General features: G+C 44.0%; 1 protein-coding gene across 2 annotated transcripts in view; it reads right to left on the bottom strand.

Moving 5' to 3' along the window:
• The window catches only part of mon2 (MON2 homolog, regulator of endosome-to-Golgi trafficking), an 86,259-nt gene that overhangs the window by 49,025 nt on the left and 21,276 nt on the right, over nt 1-15,958 (bottom strand). For both annotated transcript variants that reach the window (XM_083663096.1, XM_083663097.1), the window contains exons 3-5: nt 12,862-12,989; nt 3,224-3,355; nt 1,155-1,284 (exon numbers count right to left, since the gene is read on the bottom strand). In XM_083663096.1, coding sequence (XP_083519222.1) covers nt 1,155-1,284; nt 3,224-3,355; nt 12,862-12,989 — 390 coding nt within the window. The remainder of the gene's footprint in view (nt 1-1,154; nt 1,285-3,223; nt 3,356-12,861; nt 12,990-15,958) is intronic.

Below are 15,958 nucleotides of genomic sequence, written 5' to 3'. Positions count from 1 at the left end.
TCAACCAAACCTGGGATTTAGAGGAGGGGTAACGACGAGACAAATGGAAGGTGGATCACAGCCTCATTATGTATGCATTAAAGTCAGGCTTAAGTCACATGATAAGTTGCTTTTCGGCAGTCTAACCAGGAAATCTTTCCTGACGCTCGCTGGGGACAGAGTTAGCTAGAGGAGAGAAGGTGAATGGAGAGGCTGGTTAGTTGTAGAATAAAGTCGTTGCCTCGCGGAAGGAACTCAACAGTTTATGTACGCCGATGGACTCGGGACTTTCACGATGCAGAGATGGACTCGGTTTTCTCCATTTTCCACTTCGCCCCGGGCGGCACAAATCAGGCGAGTGCCGTGAAAAAAAACGTTTTTCAACACTACCACACTGTATTAGTGTTGAAAAACGCTCTCCCATGAAACCGGAGTTCAGATTTCTGCGTGTATAGACGGTTTTAACTTGACAACAAAAACTAGTCTGGGCACCTTCCACCCCGCTTTTTGTCATGGGGGCGTAAACCCCGGACCCAGAATTAACACCGGATGGCAATGCGCCTAACAACGTCTTTGTTGCCGTTAGCTTGACGCGGTGATGTTACCTAAACTAGAGTCTGATCAAAACAAAGCTAGCGTTACATAAAACAAAACGTTTATGCAATATGGCATCTCCGCCACCACCGCCTGACACACCGGTCAAAACGGTGAAAGAGGATTCTGATACTTGGGTCAAATTGTCAAGTTAACGTGAAAGTTGACGAGCTAGAAACGCTGCCATCCGGTCTAGGGCGGGCTCTAGGCGGGAACCAGTAGGGTGACAAAATCAATTGTGGGTGGGAGCCAGGCTCTTTCTCGCCGAGAAGAGCCTGGTGACGCGAGGTTAACAAAACATTTTAAATTGAACCCCCGCTCACTTCCTGTTGCAGTGTTTGCTATGGACATAAAAGAAAAAAAAAACATTCAAGTGCAGGACTGACCATTCCGTGAAAACCGTCTATACAGCTGAGCGGCGAAAACAAAAGTAACGATGTCGAGTGAATATTTCTGCAGTTTGTCGAATGCTGAGAAAAAGGAAGTGCTGTGGGGTTGCGCTCTGGTGAAAACCGTCTATACTTCATTTCCTATGAATGTCACACTCAACGTGTCCCTCAATGCACTCGGTGACCTCTGACCTTTGAAGCGCTCGTCCTCGGCCACCATCCTCTCAAACACCACAGTGACGACCTGTCTGACGGTGGCGGCGGCTGTGTTGTTGGTGATGGTGTCCTTGGTGAAGTGGAGACGGAAACACAGCACAATGGCCTGGGAGAGAGAAAAGCATCAAGAAAATATTATCAATCCAACTGATATGAATGGAATTATTGGAGGTGGAGGGTAAAAATTCAAGTTTTGCTCTAAAGAAGAGTATTGTTTAATTGCTACTGTATTCACCTTATGTAGCCACGCCTATTTGACCCGGTTGTGTGGTCGTGTCAAAACTTCAGCCTAAAAATAAAATAAAATAAAAAAGGCCGGCTGCTCCAATAATCTAACTCTGAATTAGCTAATAATTTAGCCAATTGTATGTAACATACCAAATAAAAGCAAACGGCAATGTCTAAGAATGCAACGCCATTGTCAAGTCTCGCATTCCAGGGAATTACGTTAAACGTCTGCGGGTCTTATTGACGTTAGTGGCTCGCGCTGCCTCGGAGGAGAGGAAACTATCTGAAGCTTTCTTTGTTGGAGTCCAGGTATGTTTTACAAGAAAGTGCTCGTCATTGTCGACGATAACGTTATCTGACCTGGCTAACAGTGGATACTCGCTTGCTTGCTGTGTACCGAGCTCAAAGTAGTAGGCTACGTTCTTTATTTTACACCCTGCACTGTCCGCTCCAAAAACAACTCTCTTATTTTGCGCCGTGACCGCCGGAAGTGTTAACAGGACCCGGAAGAATTTGGCCCACTGTAAGGTCTGAACATAAGGTGAATAATATTTAACAAACCATTGTCTTCAGGATATAATATAATGCAGGATAGATGTAGGATGAATGAATCAAGGCGACTTCTATAATAGCGGTCACTGTCCACATCAGTGACAGACTTAAATAGACAGCGATGCTAACGTCAAGCAATGGCAAGTAATGCAAGCAACTCATGAAGCCTTTCACTGGCAATCCATGCAATGTCTTCTCAAATAGAGGAACTTTTGCCGATTTTGACCACGGTCACTTTTTCAAAGGAAAAACTTTGTCAAAATATTTTTTATCTAATGAGATAAAGTTTCCAGTCTGTTCATCTCACTTCAATCATTTTGATTGCACCAAAATGGGATTGTCAAGCAGACAGACTGACCAACTCATAAAAGCCTGTCATAAATGTTGCATGCACTTGACATTTTATATAATAAAATATCACGATACTTGGCATTCGATACGATACGATATATTGCCCACAAAATATTGCGATACTATGCTGTATCGATTTTTTCCCCCACCCCTAGTTGCTATACGGGTATGTTGTGTGTATTCCCACAATGTATAACCGACTCTCTCAAATGAGACAGTACCAGAGCGCTATTTGCCAACAGGGTGGCCACAGTGTATCACATGCTTGTGGCTCTCAACTGCTTTGTCATGCTGAACACATTGGAGCAAGAGCACCACAAGCCCAACCATTTGCGCCTGAAAAAAAAAAATATATATATATTAGCTAGGGGTGTCACGATACACTCAGTTCACGATACGATACGATACACGATATTGGGTTCACGATAACGATACGATACAATATTATTTTATTTATATACTGTATTTACAATATTTTTTTGCGATCGATTTGTAAGTTGAGGGAGCATCCTCCACGCTAATTTGAGTAATTTCACCAGTTTCATCCTCCGTGTCTGTAACGTCCCTCGTCTGTTCAAACAAAGCAGTGAAAAGGAGAGCGAGCATGCAATCAGATGCAGATCAGTGCCACCATGTTCAGCTTCTTTTTCTCGCGATATGAGATTTCATCTCAACGATACATATTGTCACGTTTTGATATCGCGATATATTGTGGGACGATATATTGTGACATCCCTAATATTAGCTAAAGTAGTGTGTTCAATAATAGATGGAGGATTACTCACTGATGAACATGAGTGGGTTATATGGATACCTGCAAGGCATTGAGTCTGGTGGTGTAGAGAAGAGAAGAGAAGAGAAGAGAGCAGGACAAAGACACAGAGACAGTGTGATGATGTAACAGTGTCTCGTACCTTGGAGAGGACCTCGTCGTGGACGACTGTGTTGGTGGTGAGCAGGACCAGCACGGTCTGGAGGAGTTTCAGCTCCTCCAGACCGTTCTCCATCAGCTGCCACAACATGTTGATGATGTTCCCTGCCGCCGCCTGTCACACACACACACACACACACACACACACACACACACACACACACACACACACACACACACGCACACACACACGTCACACGCACACACGCACGCGCGCACACACACACACACAGTTTGAATTCAAGTCAGTACTAGGGGTTGTCATGATACTAGAATGTCTAACTTCAATACCGACACCCGGGAAAATCTCGGTACCATTTTCAATACGGGGAAGACATCATGAAGAGGCGTAAAAATAAACAAAGACAGATGGACGGACAGATGAACGCTTCTCCATATAATCTAGGCCTGATAAAACTCATGAAAGACTTTGCACTTAGACAGCAATTAGCCCTATCAGAACACTTTGAGCTTGTTGGAAGGAACAGCTGGCCACCAATAGGGAGAGAAAATCAGTAGTAGGTTTGATTTTTCATGAAGAGAAAGCACTGCTGGTATCAATACTGTTGCAAATGTGTATTCTTGTATCATTTCCTATTTTTTTCTATGGATACTATTGATACATTTGACAACCTTAGTCAGCAGGGATGTCACGATACTAGAAATTCTACTCCGATAACGACACTCAGGAAAATATCGATACTCAATACCATTTTGGATACCACGGGAAGGGGGGATGACGACACATCAAGAGGCATAATAATAAAGTTAGACAGATGGACGGACAGACGCACACATCTCCATAATCTAGGCCTGATCCAACTTTGAATTTAGACAGCAGATTAGCCCTGCTCTAGACATCAGCCTATCAGAACACGTTTAGCTTGTTGAAGCAACAGATACCCACCAATGATAGGGAGGGGAAAATCAGAGTGATTTTTCACGAAAGCACCGCTGGTATTGAAACTGTTGCAAATGAGTATTGTATCCGTTTAACATTTTTAGGATTGATATCGATACTATCGATACCTGTTGAAAATGAGTATTGTATCTAGGGCTGGGTATTTGTTCAAATTTCAAGAATCAATTAGATTCCGATTCACAAGGTTCTGAATCGATTAATCCCGATTCGATTCGGATTCGATTAATTTCAATATCGATTTGGTTAGTGATACTAAAACATGTTTTTTGAGCTGTAACCTGAATTACATGACTGTCCAGGTATGTAACACAGAGGTTCCCAACCTTTTTTGCGCCAAGGACCGGTACATACATGGGAAAAAAGTTGCGGACCAGTTGTCAATTTTAATGGTTTTTGTTACACATATACCGGTATTTACTCACCAGGTGGTGACAAAGGGTAAATAACAGCCTTTTCATCTGTCAATAAAGACACTTTCACAATTATGCACAGTGATTTGATTTCAGCCTATATCAATTCTAAAAGTAAATATTAATGATCAAACATTTCCATTTATGTAGCCTACAGTATTTATGTTTTTGTTTAAACTACAAACATAAATAAACGTCAACTTGAAACTATGTTTCAACTACCACACACAGCCTATAATATTATAGCCTATGTTTTTTTTTTTTTTTTTTTTTTTTTTCCAATTTAAAAAAAAATCGATCTCTGGACATATGAATCGATATCAAAGGATTCAAATAAAAATCGATTCAAAATCGGAGAATCGATTTTTTTTAACCCAGCCCTAATTGTATCCATTTAAAATTTTCAGTAATGATACTTTTCGATGCCATCGATACTTTTGACAACCCTAGTCAGTACTACCAACGAGTAAAAGTTAAAATGTTTGGTGTCATGGTTCGGTAATTGTAATGTTTATTCTTACATCTTAGCACATCCAGTTACCATACCTGTTTTGTTCTTCTAGTAACGTGACTGCTACATGACTTGCTAGGCATGAACTACTCGCCACAGACAGGCACGGTAAACAACCTTCTCCAGGCTTCACTGCACCTTCATGAACTACTGGCCACAGACAGGCACGGTAAACAACCTTCTCCAGGCTTCACTGCACCTTCATGTCTGTTTGCTGGCACTAAGTACACAATGTGGCAGAAATGCTCCACGCTCTGCCTAGGTTTCACTGAGTCTGCAGCAGAAATGGTCCACACTCTGCCTATGTTTCACTGAGTCTGCAGCAGAAATGCTCCACGCTCTGCCTAGGTTTCACTGAGTCTGCAGCAGAAATGCTCCACGCTCTGCCTATGTTTCACTGAGTCTGCAGCAGAAATGCTCCACGCTCTGCCTATGTTTCACTGAGTCTGCAGCAGAAATGCTCCACGCTCTGCCTAGGTTTCACTGAGTCTGCAGCAGAAATGCTCCACGCTCTGCCTAGGTTTCACTGAGTCTGCAGCAGAAATGCTCCACGCTCTGCCTAGGTTTCACTGAGTCTGGAGCAGAAATGCTCCACGCTCTGCCTAGGTTTCACTGAGTCTGCAGCAGAAATGCTCCACGCTCTGCCTAGGTTTCACTGAGTCTGCAGCAGAAATGCTCCACGCTCTGCCTAGGTTTCACTGAGTCTGCAGCAGAAATGCTCCACGCTCTGCCTAGGTTTCACTGAGTCTGCAGCAGAAATGCTCCACACTCTGCCTAGGTTTCACTGAGTCTGCAGCAGAAATGCTCCACGCTCTGCCTAGGTTTCACTGAGTCTGCAGCAGAAATGCTCCACGCTCTGCCTAGGTTTCACTGAGTCTGCAGCAGAAATGCTCCACGCTCTGCCTGGGTTTCACTGAGTCTGCAGCAGAAATGCTCCACGCTCTGCCTGGGTTTCACTGAGTCTGCAGCAGAAATGCTCCACGCTCTGCCTAGGTTTCACTGAGTCTGCAGCAGAAATGCTCCACGCTCTGCCTAGGTTTCACTGAGTCTGCAGCAGAAATGCTCCACGCTCTGCCTAGGTTTCACTGAGTCTGCAGCAGAAATGCTCCACGCTCTGCCTAGGTTTCACTGAGTCTGCAGCAGAAATGCTCCACGCTCTGCCTGGGTTTCACTGAGTCTGCAGCAGAAATGCTCCACGCTCTGCCTAGGTTTCACTGAGTCTGCAGCAGAAATGCTCCACGCTCTGCCTGGGTTTCACTGAGTCTGCAGCAGAAATGCTCCACGCTCTGCCTAGGTTTCACTGAGTCTGCAGCAGAAATGCTCCACACTCTGCCTAGGTTTCACTGAGTCTGCAGCAGAAATGCTCCACACTCTGCCTATGTTTCACTGAGTCTGCAGCAGAAATGCTCCACGCTCTGCCTAGGTTTCACTGAGTCTGCAGCAGAAATGCTCCACGCTCTGCCTAGGTTTCACTGAGTCTGCAGCAGAAATGCTCCACGCTCTGCCTAGGTTTCACTGAGTCTGCAGCAGAAATGCTCCACGCTCTGCCTAGGTTTCACTGAGTCTGCAGCAGAAATGCTCCACGCTCTGCCTAGGTTTCACTGAGTCTGCAGCAGAAATGCTCCACACTCTGCCTAGGTTTCACTGAGTCTGCAGCAGAAATGCTCCACGCTCTGCCTAGGTTTCACTGAGTCTGCAGCAGAAATGCTCCACGCTCTGCCTAGGTTTCACTGAGTCTGCAGCAGAAATGCTCCACGCTCTGCCTAGGTTTCACTGAGTCTGCAGCAGAAATGCTCCACGCTCTGCCTAGGTTTCACTGAGTCTGCAGCAGAAATGCTCCACGCTCTGCCTAGGGTTTCACTGAGTCTGCAGCAGAAATGCTCCACGCTCTGCCTAGGTTTCACTGAGTCTGCAGCAGAAATGCTCCACGCTCTGCCTAGGTTTCACTGAGTCTGCAGCAGAAATGCTCCACGCTCTGCCTGGGTTTCACTGAGTCTGCAGCAGAAATGCTCCACGCTCTGCCTGGGTTTCACTGAGTCTGCAGCAGAAATGCTCCACGCTCTGCCTGGGTTTCACTGAGTCTGCAGCAGAAATGCTCCACGCTCTGCCTGGGTTTCACTGAGTCTGCAGCGCAACATCTGTGACAACAACAATAACTGCCATGTCTGGAAACATCTTATGGCAACCTTATGAAGCTCTTGTGCACAATGTTAGCTCGAAGCAAAAGAGGGCTGTGCCGTGTGTGTGTGTGTGTGTGTGTGTGTGTGTGTGTGTGTGTGTCTGTGTGTGTCTGTGTGCGTGTGTGTGCGTGCATGCGTGTGTTGAATGCATTTGCAATTGCCCAACTGTGATGTCACCCGAGACTTGGGTCTGGATGGAGGCTAGCCTGGGTAAACCCAGCCTCCACGACGTGACCTCTATCTATGTGCTATCAGTCACAAGACCTGTGACTGATAGCACATAGATAGAGGTCATGTGGAGGCTGGGTTTACCCAGGCTAGATCGAGGCAACAAGGAAGAGGGTGTGTGTGTGTGTGAAGTGAAGTGATGTCACTCAACTGGAAATGTTGTCAGGCATTACTCGACTGTGATGTCATCAGGCAGTTGTGTGATGTCATCAGTGATGTCACTCGAGCAATTGTCTTCTTCTTTTAGTTAAAATTGGTTAAGTGGTGTCTGTATGTCTTACTGTACCGCGTACCCCCCCAAAAAAACTGGAACTCATACTGTATCTAATTTAATGCCTGTTTAACTGGGACTGGTAAATTCATGTAAATTCCCTGCACATTAATGCCTATTTAACTTAGCCTGTAAATTTCATGTACATTCAATGTAAACTCTTATTTAACTCCGACTGTAAATTCATGTAAATCCACTGCCTATTTAACTCAGTCTGTAAATCTCATGTAAATCCAACATAAATTCATATTTATCATCCACAGAACACTTCACCACTCATGTACATATTGTATATATTGACTCGATTTGATTTGATTTGATTGCACTTGCAACCTTGCGATTGCCGTTAGTTATCTTCCTACTTCTTATCCCTGTATATTGACGTGACCGCTACGCTGCATACAGACACTAAGACAAATTCCTCGTATGTAACTTGCATACTGTGGCAATAAAAGTGATTCTGATTCTGAGTTAACGCTGACATCCTGAGGCAAGTTTCTTCCTATCCGGATCAGCATCTGGAGTTTCAAACAATCACCGCCCTGCCCTGAGCACCTGGCATCTGCATTACACAGGGCCATACAGCAGAAGAATGTTTAGTGATCCCCACGTGGAAAATAGCTCGCTGTGGCAGAAATCAGCAGAAGGGGGAAGAAAAGAATAAGCCCACAAATAAAATAAAAAATAAGCGGTAACAGGTGCATTTAAGAGCTGCTTGCTGCCAAGAAAAACAGAGAGAAAATAGTAGAACACAGTGCTGTATCAGTGCTGTAGTAAAGATGTTTTGCTGCGGGTGATGATGTGGTGCAGGTCCACTGATCCTGATCCCCCTGTATTAAATTACTTTACCGTCCGGAGGACAAACTTTAACGAGATCCTTTTGAGCGTAGTAGTAAAAAGAAAGACCATCGCAGAAAATAATACGCTTTTATTCACTACAGGTATCAAAAAAGTATCATTTTCGGTACAAGTACCTATTTTTTTCAGCGGTCAAAGAATACCCTGCTGCACCATCCTTTAGCTAAACCCACGATGCCCACTTGAGAATGTTTTAGAATAGAAAAAGATCAACACAAGGTCCATTAAAATCCATCTAACTCATTTGAACAGATCATCCTTCTTCCTTCGGGGGCTGAAATGAGATGAGATGTGACCACATCATGACAGACTATCTGACGTGGTCTGCTCGAGCCAAACCAGAACAATCCATAGTGCTGTGTGGGGCTGTGAATCTTCACTGGCCTCACGATTCGATTTGATTACGATTCAGAGGGCTACGATTCGATTCGAGTACGATTATCGATGCATCTCGATGCATCTTAAATCGATGCATCACTTTTTTCCGCAATACATGATTTATTTTTTCTCACTTTCTTTTTTCTCACTGTGTGGCTACTTTTAAAATAAAAGTGCATTTGGAATTGCATTGTATTATGATCCATAATTAAAATAAACAACTGCATGTACTTCCATTATATTTTATTTGATTATAATTCTTTTTTCTTTCTTTTTTTTAATAATCGATTTTTGACATTCGTGAATCGATGCAGAATCGTGCACGTCCGCATCGCGATGCATCTTATAATCGATTATTTTTGACACCCCTAGTGCCGTGGTGGTCTGCTTCGGACCTGGCCAGGCCCTGGGCTGGCTTTTACAGCCTGCAGTCCAGACAGAGTGGAGTGGTGAATGTGTTGACGTGTGTGTGTGCACGTCGCGGGCCCACATGCTGGTCACAACGCTCTGATAGCATGAACTGTTCAAAGGTAGGGAGAAGGAATACCGGGAAGATAGGGATAAGGAGGAATACCGGGAAGGGTGACTCGAATAAGGGGCGGTGGAATCCTAAAGGCCGAGACAGCTATTATTGTGGCCATGAAGATCGCTCGTTCAAAACCCTGGAGTAGACTTGTGAATCAGTTACTGTATTGTGTGATACACACAGGCATTATTACTAAAACAAAAAGAGAGAGAAAGGTTAAAAGGAAAGAAAGAAAGAAAGAAAGAAAGAAAGAAAGAAAGAAAGAAAGAAAGAAAGAAAGAAAGAAAGAAATGCCATGTCACAGTGGTCTACTGAGAGTAGTGATGTCACGGTACCAATAATTCAGTAGTCAGTACCGGTACTAGTGAATTTCCACGGTACTCGGTACCAATTTCGGTACCACGGTAAAAAAAACAAGACTGATATTTCTTGAACATATTCTCCTTTATTAAAGTATGCAACCATTTCCAATGAACAAATGGCATGTAGCCTTCAACTTTAAAACAAAACAATGTGCTTCTGCTTACTTCTTACATTCAACTCTGTATGGCAGTGAGGGCAGACAGTGCAACACCAGTGGCATGTAGCCCTCAAGTATTGCTTATTGAATTAAAAACAAAAAAAAATAAAAAAATCCATACCCTCGGTACCATGCAAAAACAGGTACCGAAGTACCGAAAACAATGTAGTACCGACTAAGTCCCGAAGTACCGAAAACCGTGACAACACTAACAGAGTATTCACTCTGGCAGGGTGGAGTATTAACCGGCAGAAGCTTTAAACCCTCTGTTGCCTAAGTAAATAACCCCTGACACCCAGTGCAGAGCATGAGATGGCTCCGTGCTGACACTGCTCGGTACTGACACTGCTCGGTACTGACACCTGCCAGCTCAAACACAGCCTTCTTCGGCTGTGTCATTTCGGGTTCTACTGCTCCACAGCGCCGGATGTATCGGTTCGGTGCTCAGTGGTTGGGAGGGTGTACTGCAGTTTACAATTTTGAGTATCGGCTCCGGCATGTGAATAAAGGGCTCGGTATTGGAAACTACGCAATATTTGGAAATACCATGGGACCCACATCTTGGATAACAACACTGTGTGTGAGGTGGGTACAGTTTTATTGTGATTGATAACGTGTATGTCGCAAACAGCCATTTTAGCCGAGCCTGCAGTGTAACAAGGGCTTACGCATCCAAGACGAAGAATAAAGAATGAGTCTCGCGTTGAGGCTAGCAAAGTCATAGCATACCTGTCATCAATGAGCCGCACGTTTTGAGGTCTGGCATGTCTATGTCGTGTGAAAACTGTGGGAGTTATTACGTCCCCAAAATGTTGGCAGATATAAAGAATAAAGAATAAGTATAAGTATGGCGGATTTCATAGATTGTGCCTTGCTTTCAGCAAGCACAATAACGAGAGCTATTTCCAAATCACAGAGGCTGCAATTAACTGCTTCAGAGATTTGCATCAAAGTGGATTTGTAAACAAGGTGTTTTAGAGCTCTGTGTAATCTTTGGTAGTCAAATATTGATTAAAAAAAGCCTTTTATCATACTCAAAATCACACTTGTAAAAAAAAAACTCTATAACAGCGATCCTCAAAGTCCGGACTCCGGTCCGCATCCGGACCCAGACGCCGTCCTATCCGGACCGAGCCCTATAACCTACAAATCATTGAGAATTGTTACATTTCACGGAGCGTTTCTATTTTAACCGGCACATGGTTTTCTAGCCTTTACGGTACTGGTTTATCTGCCAGGAAGCTCACAGACCAATGTATGCGCTCTAAATCATCACATGTGATGCTACTCAGCCAATCAAATATCCGATTCGATTCTGCCTGTTCCAGTGCTGCAGGCAAGAGTGTCAGTGACACACCGACGGACGGAGTAGAGGCGAGAGACTCGGAGAAATGCGAGAGATAGAAGTAATTTCACATGGCGTGCTCAAAAGAAACAAGTAGACCGCAAAAACAAAGATTTAGTTTTAATCCGGAGTAGGCAGACTCATGTTCATTCATTGTTCTCACGGGCAGCTCAAAACCAGGCAGTCTGTCTCATGTGAAGTGCGATGCGATCCTAACCTGTCTATGAAAGCGCCACACGAGCAAACACACTCAAGTCCAGACTGAGGGCACACTCACACATTCACTGCCCAACGGCATGTGACGTTTGCATTGCGAACGATCGATAGACAGACAGACAGACAGACACTGAGACAGACAGACAGACAGACAGACAGATGGATAGACAGATAGATAGATAGATAGACAGACAGATAGGGAGCTCACTTCTCTCAATAGAAAAGGTGGAGGAAAGGGAAGAAAAGGGGATTTTTTTTCTAAAATTAAAGCACTTTTAAGATGCACATTTTTTCAAAGCACTCTGTTGTATGTTATTTTTAAATGCAGCCATTATTTTCACTTGAAATGAGAAAAGAACATGTATTTATTATTATAATAGGCTAGTTATTTATAATTAATCCAGTTAAATATGAAAACTAAATAAACATTGTTGATGTTTATTTTGATTTAACAGTCAGTCGTTGTCTACATACAGACATTGTACCATTAAGCTACTGCAATCATTGAAGTAGCCTAAGTTCAATGGCACTGAATCATAACGCAAGCTACGTTACAATGTTCCGGACCTTTGCTTGAGGACATTTTCTCTAACTGGACCTCTATGAATTTTAATTGAGTGCCCCTGCTCTATAACATTAAAAACTGCAAAATGCAATATCCTCAATAATAATCACTAAGATCTTTCAGACCTAGTGGGCAGTGAGGTTAACGTTTGGGGTGGGGGTTGAGATGTTAGAGATGGGGCTGTGCTTAGATTAACCCTTCTTATATTTACATTGTCTGATAGGTTATTGATGGAGTCGTATTGATTCTTGTATTGATCCAAGTGAATTTCCCTCCGGATATAAGATAAGAGCTGCCAGTCTTCACAGTAACAGCAGAGTAACAGCAGAGTAACAGCAGAGTAACAGCAGTGTTTTACCTGCTCCACACACTGATGATGTTGTGGTGTAGTTTGTGTGTTCCAATGATGTTTTTGTTTCTTTAGGTTAGTTTAGTTTAGGTGTCTGTCTGGTCTGGTGAGGAAGCCTTGGAAGGTCGGTGATCTTAAATCAGAGTAACTCTGTGTGTGTGTGTGTGTGTGTGTGTGTGTGTGTGTGCGTGCGCGTGTGCGTGCGTGCGTGCGCGTGTGTGTGTGTGTGCGTGCGTGTGTGCGTGCGTGTGTGTGTGTGCGTGTGCGTGTGCGTGTGTGTGTGTGCGTGTGTGTGTGCGTGTGCATGTGCGTGTGCGTGTGTGTGTGCCTGACGCTCCTCACCTCGGACACGACCTCGTGGGTCATGAGTCTCTGGATGGCAGCCAGACATAGCTGGGTGATCTTTGGTTCCTTAGTGCCACAGCCCATCAGGAAGGGCTGCACCACCTCCAAGCTGTTCTCCTTCAGAGCTGCAGGGAAAGCACACATGGCCAGGGACACGTTTCAACCCAAATATATAAATAATAATATATATAATAATTACATATAATAATTATTGAATATAATATATTCAATAATATCAGTACAGAAGCTTAAAGTGTAAAACGCTTCATGCAAAGATATATTTTTTCAATAGCACATTTCAGTATGTGATGGAAAAGAGTAAAGACATTTTTCCATTTTGATGAACTCAATTATAAAATACCGTAGTATAAAATGCTTGTATAAAACCAGGCATCCCTTTCTAAGAATCCTAAGAAACTCTTCTATCCACCTTATTTTTGAATGCCCTGCTGTAAAATAATGATGGGTGCAAGGTCCGGTCTGAACGTGACTGATTGTCGCAGCTTGCCATTTCCTCTTCAAAACTCTGCTGGGGTAAAAAAAAGTTGTTTGTCACTTTTGACACGACTTATTTGAGGGAATGTAATAATTGTATCTATCACGTCCGCTATTTCTGTTGCTCTTTCAACAACTCGGGATATTTATCGAGGAGATTTGCTCCGTCGGCCTGCAGCTGTGGTTTACAGAGGGGCACTTGCTATGTTGTGTCTGGCCAGCGAGACTCGTGTCCGGCTGTCAGCAGCGTGACGTGAAGAAGCACCCACGTCACATCATGGCAGCTAGAAATAAGGTGGATACTAGGGGTGCTCCGATCCGGCTAAGCCACGATCCGATCCGATTCCGATTCCTGGGGTCACGATCCCATTCCAGAATCGATTCTCGATTCCAACGATTCTCGATTCCAACGATTCTCGATTCCAGAATCTAGAATCGATTCTCAATTATGTAGTTTTATATTGCAATAACACACAAAGGTAAATCTAAGACAAAAAATGACAAATGTATTAATGCTGAACTTCAAATTCAACTTCTGTATTACAGTCAGGGCCTAAATTCATTTTGCAAACTAGGGGGGAATTCCCCCCTTATGTTCTTCAGATAAGATGGATTTATAGGCTGGGGGGGATCTGTAGACTTTGAGAAGGATTTATAGATTTTGGGGGGAATACATTAACCAGAGTTCTTAAGTGCAAGAGGTGGTGGCACCGTGGCAGTACAGTACACAAATGACATGAACATTTGGACACTTATTCAGCCGGTATCTTGCATGTTGCTTTCAGGTGCACTGTAAAAATATATATATATATTTTTTTTACGATTTTAAGAATCGATTCTTGGGAGTTTGGAATCGATCCAGGAATCGTGGCATTAAGAATCGCAATCCTTTCAGAATCGATTTTTTGGAGCACCCCTAGTGGATACCACCTGAAAACCTGAAAACCTTTGATGCCTAAAAATCTATATCAGAAGAACCAAATAGTGCTACAGTGCCAGACAGCATGTATTGATTTCCAATACCGAGGCCTACAGAGGGATGGAGAACAAATATCAAGGCAGATGGATAGAATGGCAAGAAACTCTGCAGGTTAAGATGATGGAGACTTGGAGAGAGCATCCTCACTGTTGTGTGACTTTGAGTTCCATCTTCAGAATCATTTATAAAGGGTTCCTCCCCTAAATCCAAGCCAAAGTTGTGCGATATGAAGAACTATTATCAAAAACAAAAACTAATGTATATCATTAGGCAAAGATGAACATATATTGATTTTGTTTTATCATATACTTTCAAATTGTACAATCTAAGAAAAGTACGAGAGAATCTTCATACGAGAGGTCTAAGCACTCGAAAATAAAGTTGCCGTCTGAAGAGAGGATGCAAATGAAATCCACACTTCATAATCAAATCATTTTTCTCTCCGTTATTATGCTAGATTTAGTTTGTCTAATTATTTACACCTGCTGCACTACAGCCTTTTTTGCAATCTATTGGAAACCATGTCGCTGTAAGAACCAGCAAATCCCTCCAAGAAACACAAAGAAATGGACTCTGTGTATATAATGTGAGGGTACGGTGGGGTATGGTGGCGCAGTCGGTAGCGCTGTCGCCTCACAGCTAGAAGGTCCTGAGTTCGATTCTCGCCTGGGATGCTGTGGGCGCTGGAGTTGTGACCCCCCCATATCTTCAGTGCCTACTGCCCAGGTGGGCTATCTCGTCGAAAGGGCCTTTCTGTGTGGAGTTTGCATGTTCTCCCCGTACCCCCCAGGGGGTTCGTCCGTACATAACCCCCCACTAAAAACATGCAGAAGATCGTCATCCGACCAGTGACGACAACATCTGAAGATGGTCCAATGATGGTCCAATGAAGGTCCCCGGGCGCTGGAAAGAAAAAAAGCGACCACTGCTCCTGGCCTGCCCCCCTGGAGGAAAGGACAAGCCTGGATGGGTCAAATGCAGAGGACATATTTCACCGGCCACCGTCAGCATGAGTGTGTGTTGTGGCCGCATGCATGTGTTGTAGTGTGTTGTGTGACAATAAAGACGGGCTTCCGTCTGAAATCGTGTGAGCTGTTGTACAGTTACAGAAGGGCAGAGGGAACATCAGCAGTGGAACTCAGAAAATGCTCACTATGTGGCAACTCAGCTGAACAGCAGTTACATTGAACCTCTGGCCTCTGTTGAGCTAGACAGCCTGGAGAACTAACCTCTGGCCTCTGTTGAGCTAGACAGCATGGGGGACTACTGCTAACTCAAGGGCTGCCTGTGATCACCCACATTAAGGCAGCAGGGATTTCAAAAGAACTGACAAGTGAGAAGTTAGACGTCCAGTCAGCTAAATGGAGCGAGTCAGGCAACTCTACTCGCATACGAATCTGAAGAGGGATGAGCGCCATTGCATTTTTTGGGTAAAAATTCCGTATCCCTGGAAACAAAAAATGCATTGGCCAAATATGGCAGCATCACCTCCAGGCCACGGCAGGAACTACAGGCAAGGCCAAAAGGTCAGTGCTGTGGATGCCCTGGAGAGTGGCCGTCATGCCCCGCCCCCGTCTCAAATTAACTACGCACGCGCCAGTTTGGCCACGCCCTGTTTTC

The sequence above is a fragment of the Poromitra crassiceps genome, assembly GCF_964638095.1.
Source record: "Poromitra crassiceps genome assembly, chromosome: 30".
Taxonomy (NCBI): Eukaryota; Metazoa; Chordata; class Actinopteri; order Beryciformes; family Melamphaidae; genus Poromitra; species Poromitra crassiceps.
Note: the sequence above shows the minus strand (reverse complement) of the source record. Positions and strands in the feature narration are given on the sequence as shown.